Source organism: Stegostoma tigrinum, chromosome 10, assembly GCF_030684315.1.
Source record: "Stegostoma tigrinum isolate sSteTig4 chromosome 10, sSteTig4.hap1, whole genome shotgun sequence".
Classification (NCBI taxonomy): Eukaryota; Metazoa; Chordata; class Chondrichthyes; order Orectolobiformes; family Stegostomatidae; genus Stegostoma; species Stegostoma tigrinum.
The window spans coordinates 14135947-14153671 of record NC_081363.1 but is presented as its reverse complement, the minus strand read 5'-3'; the positions used below and the strand labels follow the sequence as shown (position 1 = coordinate 14153671).

General features: G+C 40.4%; 2 protein-coding genes across 10 annotated transcripts in view; both read left to right on the top strand.

The window, feature by feature from the left end:
- The window catches only part of vipas39 (VPS33B interacting protein, apical-basolateral polarity regulator, spe-39 homolog), a 63948-nt gene extending 49156 nt beyond the window's left edge, over nucleotides 1-14792 (top strand). For all 7 annotated transcript variants that reach the window (XM_048537373.2, XM_048537371.2, XM_048537374.2 and 4 more), the window contains 7 exons: nucleotides 812-946; nucleotides 2124-2165; nucleotides 5330-5419; nucleotides 9791-9877; nucleotides 11201-11290; nucleotides 12302-12406; nucleotides 14007-14792. In XM_048537373.2, coding sequence (XP_048393330.1) covers nucleotides 812-946; nucleotides 2124-2165; nucleotides 5330-5419; nucleotides 9791-9877; nucleotides 11201-11290; nucleotides 12302-12406; nucleotides 14007-14027 — 570 coding nt within the window. In that variant the 3' untranslated portion in view covers nucleotides 14028-14792. The remainder of the gene's footprint in view (nucleotides 1-811; nucleotides 947-2123; nucleotides 2166-5329; nucleotides 5420-9790; nucleotides 9878-11200; nucleotides 11291-12301; nucleotides 12407-14006) is intronic.
- A 697-nt stretch (nucleotides 14793-15489) lies between these two features.
- Nucleotides 15490-17725, top strand: part of ak7b (adenylate kinase 7b) — an 87314-nt gene continuing 85078 nt past the window's right edge. For all 3 annotated transcript variants that reach the window (XM_059649018.1, XM_048537755.2, XM_048537756.2), the window contains exon 1: nucleotides 15490-15622. In XM_059649018.1, coding sequence (XP_059505001.1) covers nucleotides 15524-15622 — 99 coding nt within the window. In that variant the 5' untranslated portion in view covers nucleotides 15490-15523. The remainder of the gene's footprint in view (nucleotides 15623-17725) is intronic.

Genomic DNA, 17725 nt, shown 5'->3' with positions numbered 1-17725 from the left:
GGAATAGCAATAGACCACAACAACTGATGGAATTTGATTTCAGTTAAGTATGTAATACAAATCTTGTCTTAATAATGATGGCCAAGAAGTTATCTTCAATTGTTTGGAAAACACATCTGGTTCACCAGTGCCCCTTAGGGAGGAAATCTGCCATCTTTACGCAGTCTAGCCTACATGTGATTCTATACCCACAGTAAGAAATGTCAATCTCTCTGGCTTTGAAATGTACATGTTCAGGTTACTTCTTTCAGAGTTTATTAAGTCTTGAAGGTGTCTTGTTTTTCGTTTTATTCTTTCCATCTATCTCTTTTATTCCCTTCTGTTTTATTTCCATCTTTAAATGCTCTTTTTATTTTGCTTTCTAATTTATAATTCCTCATTTATACTTCTTGCTTTAAACTTGGAATTCTTGAGTAGAAATTATTAAATCTGATTGGTTACAAATGCTAATTGTTGCTTTTCCTACATTAACATTCCACAGATCTTTGTAGAGATTGCCAAACTGTGTCAGAGTCATGCTGATAGTAAATTAATGCTCAAATACCTGCAAACCTTCACAGTTGACTTAGTGGCCAGATCCTGTTCCTTTGCCACTAATTGCAAAAACAGGGCTATTGTACATTACTATATGATCTGAATATACAATTCAGTGATGATTCAGTGATTCTAGTTGAACAGCAAACCGCAAAATAAAAATAGAGCATTTCATATGTCTAATTTTGTTGGTAACTGAGCTAACATAACCATGGATGTATTAGGTGAGAAACTGCATTTGGGATCGGAAATTATCCTTTCGCTCTGTGTTTTTCAGGAGAATGACAAACGCATTGAGGCATCTGGACAAATGGAGGTCTTCAGGAAACATCCCAGGAAAGCCTCCATCCTCCTCATGCCACTAGTCACAACACTTTACTATTCCTGCTTTTATCATTACGGGGAATCCGAAGTGAGTCATTGTATCTCTTATATATGTATATTAAGCTTAATAAATTTGATGATTTGAAGGAATTGCTTTGCAGCATTTTGATCAGATATGCTGTCACTTGAGGATTCAATTCCATCAGCGTAGGCGCACATTTAGATCATAAGTGTAAATTAACCCACACCATCCTTAAATAAATGCATACTGAAATAAAGTTATTCATTTAGGGTCACGGAGTGGTTGGAGGTTTTTTTATAGTGACTTGTAAATCAATAAAGTAATACTGGTCTAAAAGGATCAAATGAATTTATAATACTTTCCCTTCAACTTCACGTTAGCAGTAAATTTAGATATCTACCTTTTTTTGAGCATTATCAGCATAGAACAGAACTTTAGCATTCAGATGAAAGTTTGTTACCAGTTCTTTCCCAGTTACTACCATTAGTGAAAGGACCATTGTATGTGCAGCAGCATCTTTTGAGTTCACCATGACCTCCAGCTTCTCCATTGGGACATGTGTTGTCGCTACTTAATCTTCACTGGGTAAATATCATTGAAATCCCTGCTTCACATTATTATGGGAGAATCCTCATAACAAAGATGACAATATTAGAGGGAGCTTTTACCACTGACTTGTCAGGGTGCTTGGTGACAGATGTAAACTGAGTCTCATCAGCATGGCCCACATCCCAGGATGAATATTTTTTAAAAAAAATTTTACAAATCACTTTGATTGCAGCTGGAATGCTGCACACCAGTGAGTAAATTAACTAATTTCCTTTTGCCTGAAACCTTAACAATATCAGCTGCAGATACACAAACTAATGCTACTTTATTAACACATCAATTCATAGTATCATAAGCTTAAACACATAAAAAGTACTTGGTATACTTGTGGAGATATCATGCATTGATGTAACTTTTTACAGGATCGAACACAGTAAAATCTATCACTGTAACATCAGCTGGGACAGACCTAATACAGAATAAGGTGACCATTCTTGTTCAGATTAAGTAAATTGACACAGCTATTTTAAGATTTAGGATAAGCAGAAAAGGGAGATCAGAGCACCTCTGCTGGTGCCACCATCATGATAGGGAATCTAGTGGAATATGTATCATTAAATCATGAAATGCTTTGGTTCTTGTTTAAAAAATAAATATTTGTGATCCTAAGTGTTCTCATTTTGTTTCTTCATAGGGAACATTCAGTAGTCCAGCCAATTTGAAAAAAACTTTCAAAGTAGGTACTATGCCTTTATAGTCGAGCGTTCATTAAGTAAGATGTTGGTCCCAGTAAGTGTTTGTGTTTCATTGGTTACATACAACCTCGCTCATCACTGATTCCATCCTCCGTATTTAATCCATGACTAGAAAATACTCATAAATTCTCCCAGCCCTCCTCAGTTTGTGTGTAAATTTAGTTACATTTCTTTCAAATGAGGACTATCTACTTCCTTTTGAGGTCACTGAAGAATCAAAAATCATCAAAATATTGTTGTTATGTCATCATTATATTGTCAAAATAAGAAAAATGAAACCAGATGCACAACTCGGTGTCATCCAAGGCATGGGAAATGATAACAGCACACACAGCTGTGTACACCTAGCAGAATCTTCCTTATAACATGTGGGGATGTCTGCCAAAATTCAAGAGAATTGTTCAATGGTCTAGTCAAGCAAAAGTTCAATTATCATATTCATGGCATTGTACTTTACAGACAATGCCGCAGAAACTATCATCTTCCCTCAGTATATCCTGATCCACAGCAGAGGTAGCAGTGCAGTGGTTATATAGTCAGGTCAGATTTGTGGTGGTAGATCCACTTGTGATGACTTCAGTTTTTGAGGTGTGGTTGGGGAGAAGAGCACATACATCACACATGTTACTGAGGTCTCAGGTTGATACTATTGGACATCGGATTCCAAAATGAAACCTGGCTTGATAGTTTTTGTTAATTACTGATATGTATTTACACAGAACTGTAGATTTTCTTTAACAGAACAGAAATTTGGAACATAAAAAGACAAATTTTGACAAAAAGCAAGCTACCTTAAAATGTACCACAGAATGATGTAAAAAACGCCGTAACACAAAGTGTCAATCTGTTTCTCAACATGATCCATTATAGACACTCAAGTCTAGAGAGATTGCTCCCTGTATTTCTTCTGGGTTCTAACTGACTTCTGACAGTTTCTTTCTGTGGACTGTGCAGACAATTTGATGGGCCCTTTCCAAATCTGATGACAGGAACTTGTCCACAAAACTGATAACTTACACTTCATCACTTCTTAAAATCCTGCAGATTTGTAATCAGACACTCTTGGGTTAGATGTTTGACAAACGTAAGTTCTTGTGCTGACTTAACTGGTGTTTGAACTGGCCCAAACTAATCCTAGGAAAGAAAGTAAACTGGCTGGTAAAATCTATCTCGGTGTCTTCTCAACTGAAATGAAATTCTTGCTTCCAAACTGAACTTAAGAGAAGACATTAACTCATCCTAGATTCTTTTGAACTGAAAACAAATCTAATGGCCTTTATTCTACCTGTTATAAACCCAACAGTATAACCATCTTTTTACTAACTCCGCAGGGGTCCACAGTCATTTGTCCCTGACAAAGTTTTGAATTTAAAGCACCATTTTGAAGTTGCCTCTGACCTCAATCTTTTCAACATTAAGAATTCAACATAGAACTAATCAGCAGTTGCATGTCACTATTTTGAAATCCAAACAAACAACAAAAAATTTATCAATTATACAGTTTATATCACTGTAGCTACAATACAAATAGCTACAGAAATAGTGGATGCAGTGGTAAGAATCTTCCAAGAATCTTTAGATTCTGGTAAAGTCCTAGAGGATTGAGAAAGCTAATGTGAAATGCTTTATTCACAAAGAGAGACAAAAACATGTAACTATTAGCAGCTATCTTAACTTTTTTTTATTGGGAAGATGTTCCTGTTTATTATGAAGGATAGAATAGAGCATTTAGAAATATGTAACATGATCAAGCAGAGTCAGCATTCTTCACAAGGGGAAAGTCATGACTGACAAATTTATTCAAGTTCTTTGAAGAAGTAGTGAGTAGGATAGGTAAAGGAGAAGCAGTGTATGTAGTATATTTGGATTTTCGGAAAGAGTTTGATAAGATACCACACATTATTAATATATTTACACATATATTTAATAAGATAAGAACCCATGGTGTTGGAGGTAGTATATTAGCATGGATACAGGATTGGCTGCTAATAGGAAACAGAATTGTGATAAAGCAGAACTTTTCAGGATAGTGACCTGTAACTAATGAAGTGCCACAATGGTCAGTGCTGGGGCCTCAGTTATTTACAATATATATCAACTTGGATGAGAAAAGTAAAGGTACTATAGCCAAATTGCAGATGACTTAGAAGTGGGTGGGAAGACAAATAGTGATAATGACATAGAGTCTACAGAGAGATATTAGCAGGTTGGGTGGGCAAAAGCTTGGCAGATGGAATATAATGTGGGAAAATGTGATGTGATGCACTTTAGCAGGAAAAGTAGAGGAGCTGAATATCATTTAAATGGAGAAAGACTGCAGAAAGCAACATCACAGGAGCATTTCAGAGTCCTCATACATAAATCTCAAAGAGCTAGCATCCAAGTTCAGTGGGTGATCAGAAAAGCAAATGGATGTTAGGCTTTATTTCAAAGGGAATAAAATATAAAAATAGTGACGCCTTGATAAAATTGTGCAAGGCACTAGTTGTAGGGACTTAGAATATTGTGAACAATTTTGGTCCCTTTAAAAAATATATTGGCATTGAAGACAATCCAGAGAAGGTTCACTAGGTTTATTATGGGTAAGGAGGAAATGTGTTATGAGGAGTCGCTGAGTAGGTTGGATCTGTACTCATTCAAGTTTACTGAAATGAAAGGAGACCTTATTCAAACATGTAAGATTTGAGGGGGCTTGGTAGAGTGTTGGAGAGAAGTTGCCCATAGTGTGAGACTCTAGAACCAGCAGGCACAATCTAAGAGTAGACTCAAAGCTGAGATGGGGAGATTTTGGATTTAGTAAAGGAATCAAGTAGAAAAGGCAGGAAAGTGGAGTTGAGGATTATCTGATCAGCATGATCTCATTGTACGGCAGAGCAGGCTCAGGCTAAATGGCCTGCCTCTGCCCCTATGTCTTATGCCTTATGGTATGAATGCAAACTTTGGGCATCTTGAGTTGGGATTCCAGACAAGGTTTAAGAAAAATTAAATGTTAATCAGGTCATAATGAACACCTTTTAATGTTGAAATTTGCCTCTGTTTCACAAGAGTTGAGAGGTTGGAACAGACAATTATTTGTAGATGCGTTTTCTCCTGTGTTGGATATATTTGAGTGCAACAGAAAATATTATTTCTGCGTGTGTTTTAGATTTCAGACAAACAATATTTGCTCACAACACTTGCGGCTCGTGCCAAACTGAAGGCTTGGAAAGATGTTGATACTCTATTTACTACAAAGGTAACTTGTTTATATAACTTGTTTGTATCACTATCAGTCTGTATTTACATAGGCATGGGATATTTTGGTACCTCCTAATGTGCTTTGTTGGTAAAATGCTGGGTTTTACTAATGTTACGACTGAGGTTGGAGGAGAGCACTGCCTCTTTCTAGTTCTATATTGGTCGCAAGATTTCTTTCGATATTTTATTTAGTTACTTAAATGGCCAGTGGTATGCTTTGGGTGTACGTATATGCCGTTCACTCAGTTGGCTGGACGGCTAGTTTGTGATGCAAATTGATGTTAACAGCATGGGGTCAATTCTTGCACTGGCTAAGGTTCCCTCCTTGTCAACCTTGCCCCTCATCTGAGGCGCGATGACCCTCCCTTTAAACCACCTCCAAGTGTCTTTCTTTCATCAGAGAACAGTCCGCAGGGTAGTCAGTAGAACTATAGTGACTTTACCTCAGAGAGAGAGAGAGAGAGAACATGTAACTAATACTGTTGGAGTTGATGGTGTGGGAGTTGGAATAAAATTCTAATTAGAAAACCATATGCCTGGCTTCTGCCTTAGAAACTTCTTCACTTTCAGTGTTTTTCAGTGTTATGGTGATTTTCAAGTAATTATTTTGCCCCTAGCATTCCACATTTGGCCAAGAATTGAGAAGTAATTTTCTCTCAACTTCATTTTCACATAAATCATTCAATTCCTGAGTTATGATAGAATACTTCTTATGTTAACAGACTAGTAATTCAGAGACTTGGAGCACTGATCCGGAGACAGGTGTTCAAATCCCACCATGGTAACCAGAGAATTTAAATTCAATTGGATTGGAATGAAAAGCCAATATTAGTGGTAATGCCTGTGGAAGTACCAGACTTCCATAAAAGTCTGTCCAGTTCACTGGTGTCCATTAGGGCTGAAAATCTGTCACCTTACCTGGCCTAGTCTATGTGTGACTCATGTTATATAACCAAGTAAGGGATGATGAATCAGTTCCTTCCTTTCAGCCTCCTCATTTGGTCGCAACAAAGATTTTATGTTCCTTTGTAGCTCTTAACTATTTCTCTCTCTAATGAAAGTATAGTTACCCGGTGTCTACCATAATAAGGAGCCAATTGCAAAGTTTTCTTGAGTGAAAGAAAGAGCAATTTGATATTCTGTTAACACTGAAAAATAAAGACGTGATATCATGCACACCTATACAATGGTATAAAGTTAAAGAGGGATAGTGTCCAAATTGAAAATTATATACAATACAAAGACCTTGATTCCAAAGATGTGCATTGGGCATGGTAAGTGCTGAGTTATGGGGACACGCTCTTGGGAGTGCCAAAGGCCTCTTTACACACAGTAGGAATTCTGTGATTCTTGTGGTGTAAACGTTTTACCCGAAACTATGGTTGAGTAACTGATGTTTTGCATCCTTAGTAGTAGAAAATATTGCAGATATCTTTAATTTCTCATGTCCAGATGTTTCCAATTTGTGTGTCATCGGGTACTTTGTCCTTCTAGAACTGTGATTTGGAGGTCCTGGTGTTGGACTGGGGTGGACAAGATCAAAAATCACATGACAGCAGGTTGGGGTCCAGCAGGTTTATTTGAAGACAACAATCTTTCGGAGTCTCACTCCTTCCTCAGGAGTTAGTGAGAAAGGTGGCATCACGCACAGAATTTATAAGCAAAAGATCATTGGGTCATAGAACAGATGCAAATGTGTGGAACAAACCTAAGGTGGCTGTTAAATCTTTAATCAGTTAGAAAGGATTAATATGCAAATTCCACAACTTGTTTCAAGTCACTGCCCTGAGATAACTAAAGGTTTTATCAATTCCGTCAGTATACCAGAAGTGGCATCACAGGTCAGACAATGCCTTTTGGGTGTGAGGCCTTGTTTAGAATCTGGCTGTGTAGCAACTTGGAGTCAGACTGGTTTTATTTCCAAAGTAGGAATTTGTAAAATGCCAAATTAACTATCTATAAATTGTGAATGTTTTGAACAAAATAGAATGTATCTGCAAATTCACCCCATAGGTTTATGTGTGCATGTGTGTGCGCGATGGGAGGGAGAAAGAGTGTGTGCGTGTGTGTGTACGTGTGCATGTGTGAGAGTGTATAGTGTGGTGGGGTCACCTGTAGAGTGACATGAACTCAAGATCCCAGTTGAGGTCGTGCTGATCGTTACCAGACTTGGCTATTACCCTCTGCTCAGCAACTCTGTTGTTGTGTATCCCAAAGTCTGCCTTGGAGGACGTTTACGTTAAGATTAGAATGTCCTTGGCCATGAAGTGATCCCCCACTTCAACACATCATCAATGACAATGAGCACATTGCTAAGATCTTCCCTACATCCCCACTTCTCACCTTCAAACAACCATCAAACCTTAAACAGACCATTGTTTGTAGCAAGCTACCCAGCCTTCAGGACAACATCAACTGCAACACCATACACTCTTTCATGGCAAACTCTGCCAAACATGTCAGATCATCAACATGCAGACTACCATCACACGTGGGCACACCACCCACCACATGCATGGCACTCATTCATGTGACTCAGCCAACGTTGCCTATCTCATATGCTGCAAGCAAGGATGCCCTGAGTTATGGTATATTGGCGAAACCATGCAGACTTTACGACAATGGATGAATGGACACTTTGCAACAGTCGCCAGATGTTCCCTCCCAGTGGGAGATCACTTTAACCGTGAAGGACATTCTGCTTTGGATCTTCAGGTAAATGTCCTCCAACGTGGTCTTTGGGATACACAACAATGCAGAGTCACCGGACAGAGGATGATAGTCAAGTTCAGTACGCATGAGGATGGCTTCAATTGGGATCTTGGGTTTGTGCTACACCACAGGTGACTCCACCACACTGTACACTCTCTCACAAACGCACTCTCACACATACTTACACACTCCCACAGACCTTCTCTCATGCACACTGTCTCTCACACAAACACACTCAAGTAATTGCACGCATGCGCTCTCTCTCTCTCTCTCTCTCACTCACACACATACATACGCACACACATTTTTTCTTCCTCTCTCTTGCTCTACTCTCAGAAGTCCACAAGTGCAATTTAATGTCAAAAATTGAATGAATTAATTCAACTTCTGGATGTCCCCTTGCAGCATTTCACTTTAGCAAACGTGCACACACATATAAACCTATGCGGTGAATTTGTATTTGCAAATACGTTCTATTTTGTTCAAAAATTACATAATTTGTTGACAGTCAGTATGACATTTTATAAATTCCTACTTTGGAAATAAAACCAGTCTGACTCAATTTGTACACAGCCAGATTCTAAACAAGGCTTCACACCTAAAATGCATTGTCTGACCTGAGACATCACGTCTGGTATACGGAGGGAACTGATAAAACCTTAAGTTATCTCAGGACAGTGACTTGACAGAAATTCTGGGATTTGTGTATTAATCCCTTTCTAACTGCTTAAAGACTTAACATTAGGTTTGTTCAACACATTTGTATCAGTTCTATGTCGCCTTGATCCTTATAAATTCTGTGTCTGATGCCACCTGTCTCACTGACACCTGAAGAAGGAGCGAGTCACTGAAAGCTTGTGTCTTCATAGAAACCTGTTGAACTATAACCTGATGAGGTGCGATTTTTGACCTTGGTGAACCAGAGAGTGTACTTTGTCCTGTTTCTTGCATTCACAAATGCATCTCCCTGTTCTGCCAAAAGAAGCTAAAATACAAGCTGGTTTGTCTGAGCTTGTGGTTTCCAACTTGATAATTGCAGGTAGTAACTTTCATCTCCAACACGTGAACAGGTTAAATCATAAACTGGAGATAAGGGTTTCTTCAAGCTTGATTGAGTGGAGTCATTTCTGTGTCTTTTGTTAACGAATTAATTTCAGTTTATATTATTTGTCTTTATTCCATGTTGGTTTTATGAACTTTGGCTTATTGATGTGATCAGCTTACTGCTGTGGCCATTTTAAGTCTGTATATTTATTTTTGAAAAATACTTCAGTCTTTGGAAATCCCAATCATTCAAATCATATTGATGGAATTTGAAAGTTGTTTGTCCATTTTTTATAACAGTCATGATACTTCAGATCGCTCCCCCCGCAACAATATGGTGGAGTTCTGAAAAAGGGTCACTAGACCGAAACATTAACTCTGTTCTCTCTCCACAGATGCTGCCAAATCTGCTGAGATTTTCCTGCTGAGTTTGTGGTTGACTTTTAACTGCCCTCATAACCTAGTCAATTGTATTCAGGAAGAAAGCTCACTAACAACATCTGATGAGCAGTAAGCGCTCATCCTGCCACTAAGTCCAATATTTCACAACCAAATTTTGTAACCTACTATCAGAGCAACCTTTCTCCCTTCTAAGACATTTGTTTTGTTTTAGAATTGGCTAGGGTACACCAAGAAGAAAGCCCCAATTGGATTTCATAGAGTTGTGGACATCTTGCACAGAAACAATGCTCCAGTTGAGGTAAGTGTTATTTTGATACTTTGAAAATATTTTTCCTTCATTCTGCTCCTTTGGGTAAACAGACCTCTCCACTAGGAGAGGTTTGAGAATAATAGTAGTCCTTCAGGATGTCTTTCATGTGCAAAGAGTAGATCAGCACTATGTATAAGGTAGGAATGTCATCAAATACTGCTCCACAATAAATCAGTTAGCCTCCTTCAAAACAGTACTGTTCTCTGAGGTTTAAAATACACTGCCCTTACTACTGTACAACAACCTAATTTTTTTTAAGCTATTTATTAATGCATTTGTCAGATTTGGGTGACTGTCACTCCTATTTCTTTCTTAGTAATGTGACATGGTCACTATTTACATCCACATAAGGGCTCACAATATCACAGTGACTCAGATGTATTTTCCATGTGTTTGGATGCCCCCAGCAAGCAAAATGATATATAAGTGTGATCTCTCTATTCAAATTTTTCATGTGAAAATGACCAATACCAGATCACCCTTAATGCTGAAGCAAAAACCATTTAGAACATTGAGAAGGTTGCTGGAAGAAATGAAAATATTAGATAGGTGGTATAGGAGAGGACAAGGTGTGATGGTGAGGTTGGGGTCTATCCATTTTGTTTTGGGTTCACTGCACTTTGTATCTCAGCAGTCCTGGAGAGAAAAGATAGGTGTTGTTTTGAGTCCAGTGAACCTTCTTGAGAACCACTGAATTTCAGTTCTGAAGAAGGGTCACTGGACAAGAAATTTAACTCTGTTTCTCCCTGCACAGATGCTGCCAGACCTGCTGCGTTTCTCCAACAACTTCTGTTTTGTTCCAGATTTCCAGAACAGTGCTTTGTATTACTTTGTACCTTGGTCATCTCATTCTGATCCATGGGTGCTTGATATTAGGAAATGTCCATGATTATCCATCTCTAATATCTCACATCGCATATAAATATTAGGTTGGAAAGAAGTTTCAGAATAAGGTCAAAATTTCCTCAAACTGTGTGACGGAGGTGAGGATAACAACAATGGGGTATTAAGCCTGCAGTGCAGTCTGTCTGATACTGTGTATCTGATTAAGGAAGAAAGTTTCATCGAATGTTTTCACATTTGACCCAGCATGCCTGTTATGGATTTTTCTGTGCAGCTGCCTGACTGGTCCCACTTATCTGCTCTTCCTTTCAACTGTTTCCCATCTGAGTATTTATCTAATTCCTTTCTATGAATTGGTATTGAAGCCGCTTGCAGACATCCACATCATAACAGTTTGCTAGGTTTAAAGAAAAGTCTTCCTCAAGTCACCAACAACTCCTTTGTCAATTGTATCATTTTTTTGTACAGGTTATTCAGGAGTATGTTGCTTTAGTGGATAGCACAGAACTGAGGTTGAACCTTGCCTCAAAGTACAAGTGCCATAATATTGTGATTGATGTAAGTATGTGTGGATTTATTTTTGCTACCATAGAGAGGAACTGAATGACAAAAACACAAAAAGTAATGCAGTTAATGCAAGATGTTCTTTGTTGACTATTTTATGTCGTGAATACAGACAAGTCCTGCCACTCTCATGTCCACCTTTTGTGAATTTTTTTATTTGTTTAAATCTTGCAGTTGGTGAAACAGTGTACAGTGAGTCTAAGCTGGGCTTCAAAAAGATATTAAAAGAAAATTTATTTCCTTGAGTAGAAAGTGTGCAAGGACATGTGTCTGTTACTATGTATTCCCAGTCTACTGTGTTCACGATTGGCAAAAATACCCACTCATGATATTTTTGAAGAAGGTAACTCCACAGATGAAGTCCACAAGAGCAATTTAATGTCAAAAATTATATGAGTAAATTCAACTTCTCAATGTCCCCTTGCATTTCACTTTAGCAGACGTACTGCTCCCAAGCATTTCGTTCATGTGTGAAGGAGACAGTGAGCTTGAGGGTGTGAGTTCCAAATATACTTCAAAGTAAATTGCGATCTGAGAATGCAAAACTATTCTCAGCTCCATCCTGTGGACGATTTGTTGCCAAATCCCTGAGGTTGCTTCAGCTGGGAGGTCATGATTATTTTGGGGATTCCAACTCATAAAAGGAGGGCAAAATCAGTCACCTGTGTCTGCTGACACCTCATGTTGCTTGCGACTGGGCATGTGCTCCAATCCAGAAATGCACTTATACACAATTCCAGAAACACTACTTCTTGCCGTAGTAAAGTCAACTCCGTTTAAAATGTGCATGTGCGAGTTGAAGTAGTGCTTACTGCACGTGTCTGGTGGATATCAATAGATATTGCTAAATCAGTCTCGATAAAACAATGAGAGATGGAAATTCAGTGGCAATCAGTCATTAAGTGTTTAAATTGAAGCTTTGTATATCACTTGGAATCATAGAAAGTAAATGATGTAATGCTTTGTAAAAGTTCTTTTACATTCCTTTTCTTAACTTGAATTTAGACCTACAGGGATCTCAAAGATCGACAACAGCTGGTTCTGTATAGAGACAAAGTGGAAAAAAACTCACAAGAACAGAGGAAGATAGACTATATCCTGAGCAATTCTGTAAGTTAAAACTGCATTATAATGAGAATGGATATATGAACATATGAATTAGGAACAGGAGTATGTAAGATTGTGAATGATCTCTTTTGTCCTCATAACTTGACTTCCCTATTGATCCCCGGTACTCTTTGATGGCCTTGTTGATCAAGACCGCTGCCTCAAAAATATTCATTAATCCTATCTCCACTGCTTTCTTGGCAAGAGAATTCCAAAGCCCCTCAACATTTGGAGAGAAAAGATTTCTCCTCATTCCTTTACATTTAAATACCAAGTTGCTCTTCTGTTCTTTCTGCCAAAGTGATGAGTTCACTTTTTCTCTTCACTATATTGTACTCCCATTTGCCACCTTTCCACCCACTAACTTAACTAATCTAACTGATGAAGGGTCTAGGCCCGAAACGTCAGCTTTTGTGCTCCTGAGATGCTGCTTGGCCTGCTGTGTTCATCCAGCTCCACACTTTGTTATAACTGATCTATATCCCTTTTTGCTTTATAGACCGTTATGTCTTCTTCATAACTTACGTTCATACATACCTTTATATCATCAAATTTAGCAGTCATACATTTGTTCCCTTAATCCAAGTTATTGATATAACTTGGATATCAGTCGTAAGTAGCTGAGGTCCCAGCATTGATCCCTGTGGCACTCCAATGTTGCTGACTCAGAAGTTATCTATTTATATCTATTCTGTTTCCTGTTAACTAGCCAATCCTCTTTCCATCTTAATATATTTACGTGCAATGCTGTTAGTTCTTGTTCTGCATAGCAAGCGTTGGTAACCTTGTTCATGTATCTTCTGGGAAAGGTTCCTTTTTGCCATGTTATTTATTACCTCCTCAAAGGATGTAAACTAATCAAACAAAGATGGTTCCTGATTACATAAACCTTCCTGATTACATAAACCTTCTTGATTACACTGAAGTTTTCTAAGTAGCCTACTATTATGTCCATAATCAATTCCCAAGTTTTCTTTATAACAACAATTAAGCTAACTGACCTGTATGTGCCTGCTTTCTGTCTCCTTCCTTTCTTGAATAGAGGAATCAGTCATTAATTTCTGATGAGATGGTGATGTAAACATGATGTAACAGCAATATCAGCAGTCATGTGAGAACCTGTGAATAAAGGATAGAATAATCTGTACTTCTGTGAGATGTACTTAGACAAAACAGCATTATGCACAATATTATAAATAAAAGATTTTCAGAACCTGCTCAAATCAGATTACAGTAATTTATTAAAGACTATGACTACAAGAAAAGATTGAGAAACCTGTCTCAAATGTGCAGAACAGAACCTGAGCCACAAGTAATCGAAAGCAAAAATGATGTTTCAAAACTTAATTTCCCAGAATGGAATGTGTTAAGCATTTATGACATCTGACTTCAATCATCCGACCAGGACTAATGATATCAGTCCACAACTCAGACATTTCTTTAGAGCAACAGCCCATTGTTACACAAATAGAGTCCATCTCTGTCCTGTTAAAGCATTTTTTAATTGCCATAAGTGAGATCTACCTAGTATAAAAACAACCAAATGTAAAATAAGTATACTCACCAAATTGGTAATTGTAGTTTTGAATGTTGTGTTTTGCAGCAAATCAGATGGAAAAATTGATGAACCAAGACTTCCTGCAGGAATGTCTTCTTTATGGCTGATTATTAAGGGAGCTGGAGGTTGGCGAGTTGGTGATCCTGGCATTCGGCGACAAGGAAGAATGATCAACAACCATTTTCTGAGAATCGCAGAAGCTCTTCTCCCTCATGCTTAAAATGAATAATTATATAGGAGCTTATAAATTAAGTGTCAGAGCCATACATTTGTAAATTTCATATGTATCAAGTTGGTCAATTGCAAGACTGTAACTTTTAAGAAGGAGGGGCAGAGTGGAGTGGGAGATTGCTGGATGAGATATGCCTGGTGAATGACATGAACAAAGTCCAGATTCACCCAGCTAAAATGTTCAGAATACTGAGGACAAGAGGGGAGCTCTACTACAGAAATCTCGGAATTTATTTTTAAGCCAGTAGATGTTAGTTGGCTTGACAGATTACTCCTCCCATAATTACACTATAAAAATACAAAGAAGTGCAATTCCTGACTATTACTCCAAAATGAGAAGCATATTTGTTGTACAGAAAATGAAAAACAAGTCACTCATTAAGAATACTTTTTGTAATAAAATATAAAACTTTAGTAGCTTTCTATGTTGCACTTCATTTATTTGTTCGGATGGTTCATTATTTATTTCCTGGACTAGGCACCATTTCTGGCCTATCTCCGATCTTAAGAGTTGAAAAAGTGGATAAGGGAAGAGTGAGGATGTTTGTTTTCCTTCCTTCCCATCACTGTGGGGGGATTCTTCCAATACTTTCTGGGATATAAGGGCAAAGATTATTAACTCAAAGTCCAATAAACTGTGATTCTCAACACAATGGAATTTTGATGTGGTGTATGACTTTCAGATGGCAAGCCCTATTACCACATTTCTCCCCAGCCTCTTGTCACAAAGCTTTGGAGATCAATTATCGATTGCAGGAGACTCCTGGGCAATCTGGGAGTGTTGGGAATCCCACTCAAAAATGGTGCAACGTCGAAATTGATTCTTTATTTGGAGCAAGCTTAGGCCTTGATGTCCAATTTAGGTCCTGGAAGTTGAACCTAAGCAAGATATGGCGTGATTAGTTTTGGACTATTGCAGAAAATGGGCAAAATAACTGGTTTTCACACTATTTCATCCTTCCACTCACAACACTTGAATAAAGTATTTCACGAATTACAAACAGCTTTGGGGGGCATATTACCTAAATGCAGTTTTAGTTGTTTCTTCGTTATGCAGTACTGAGCGTAATTCCCACTAACATTGTTCAGGATTGACACTTTTGACTGCACACCAGTGATTACCAATTCCACAACTCGTTGGCCGGCTGGCTGCATGTACTCGTTTCCTTGATTTAGGGGGTGAAAGTCCACCAACATGTTGGGAGTCTCTGCTCGCTCCGCTGTGGAGCTGCAGCTGGAGTTGCCCCGCCCATTGCCTTCGACTGGCCCCGCCCAGGACTCTCCCTAGCAACGCGTCCATTTGGCTGCGTCTCCAAGGGCAGCGGGCTGCCATGGCGGAGGAAGATACTGGCGTTTCACCTGGGAAAATCCACAGCAAACGGATCTTCCTCAACCGCATGGACTCGTTCATCGGGAGGCATATAGGCAAAGTTAGTGAGATCCAAAAAACTAGTTATCGAAGGCCATTTACTGAGTGTTCTGGGGTGGTGGAGGTAATCGCGTGAGGGGAGGGGTGAGAGTTTTCGGAGATTAAGTGTGAGGGGGATGTGTAGGGTTATTCCTTTTTTGGGGGGTAAGCATCTGACTTGGGGATGATGAGTAAGTGTATACGGGACCCATTGTGGTGCTGTACTGGTGTCTCTACCCTGAACACAGAACAGAGGCCTGGGTTCAAGTTCCAGGAGGGGTGCTCTGGAGATAATGGGAACTGCAGATGCTGGAGAATCCACGATAACAAAGTGTGGAAATGGATGAACACAGCAGGCCAAGCAGCATCTCAGGAGCACAAAAGCTGATGTTTCGGGCCTAGACCCTTCATCAGAGAGGGGGATGGGGAGAGGGCTCTGAAATAAATAGGGAGAGAAGGGGAGGTGGACCAAAGTTGGATAGAGGAGAAGATAGGTGGAGAGGAGAGTATAGGTGGGGATGTGGGGAGGGGATAGGTCAGCCTGGGGAGGACGGACAGGTCAAGGAGGCGGGATGAGGTTGGTAGGTGGGAAATGGAGGTGCGGCTTGAGGTGGGAGGAAGGGATAGGTGAGAGGAAGAACAGGTTAGGGAAGCGGGGACGAGCTGAGCTGATTTTGGGATGCAGTGGGGAGACGGGACGAGCTGGGCTGGTTTTGGGATGCAGTGGGGGAGGGGGGATTTTGAAACTTGTGAAGTCCACATTGATACCAGTGGGCTGCAGGGTTCCCAAGCAGAATATGAGTTGCTGTTCCTGCAACCTTTGGGTGGCATCACTGTGGCACTGCAGGAGGCCCATGATGGACATGTCGTCTAAGAAGTGGGAGGGGGAGTTAAAATGGTTCGCGACTGGGAGGTGCCGTTGTTTATTGCGAACCGAGCAGAAGTGTTCTGCAAAGCGGTCCCCAAGCCTCCACTTGGTTTCCCTAATGTACAGGAAGCCACACCAGGTACAGTGGATACAGTATACTACATTGGCAGATGTGCAGGTGAACATCTGCTTAATATGGAAAGTCATCTTGGGGCCTGGGATGGGGGTGAGGGAGGAGGTGTGGGGGCAAGTGTAGCGCTTCTTGCGGTTGCAGGGGAAGGTGCCAGGTGTGGTGGGGTTGGAGGGGAGTGTGGAGAGGACAATGGAGTCATGGAGAGAGTGGTCTCTCCGGAAAACAAGGGTGGGGATGGAAAAATGTCTTGGGTGGTGGGGTCGAATTGGAGATGGCGGAAGTGTCGGAGGATGATGCGTTGTATCCGGAGGTTGGTGGGGTGGTATGTGAGGACAAGGGGGATTCTCTTAGGGTGGTTATTGCGGGGGCGGGGTGTGAGGGATGTGTTGCGGGAAATGCGGGAGACATGGTCAAGGGCGTTCTCGACAACTGCGGGGGGGGAAGTTGCGGTCCTTGAAGAACGCTGCCATCTGGGATTTGCAGGAGTGGAATGCCTCATCCTGGGAGCAGATGTGGCGGAGGCAAGAGAATTGGGAATAGGGGATGGAATTTTTGCAGGAGGGCGGGTGGGAGGAGGTGTATTCTAGGTACCCAGTGTGGCTTCCTCTACATTGGGGAAACCAAGTGGAGGCTTGAGGACCGCTTTGCAGAACACCTCCGCTCGGTTCGCAATAAACAACTGCACCTCCCAGTCGCAAACCATTTTATCTCTCCTGCCCATTCCTTAGATGACATGTCCATCATGGGCCTCCTGCAGTGCCACAGTGATGCCACCCAAAGGTTGCAGGAACAGCAACTCAAATTCCGCTTGGGAACCTGCAGCCCAATGGTATCAATGTGGACTTCACAAGTTTCAAAATACCACCCTCCCCCACTGCATCCCAAAACCAGCCCAGCTCGTCCCTGCCTCCCTAACCTGTTCTTCCTCTCACCTATCCCTTCCTCCCACCTCAAGCCACACCTCCATTTCCCACCTATCTACTTCAGCCCGCCTCCTTGACCTGTCCGTCCTCCCCAGACTGACCTATCCGCTCCCCACCTCCCCACCTATACTCTCCTCTCCACCTATCTTCTCCTGTATCCAACTTTGGTCCGCCTCCCCCTCTCTCCATCCCCCTCCCTGA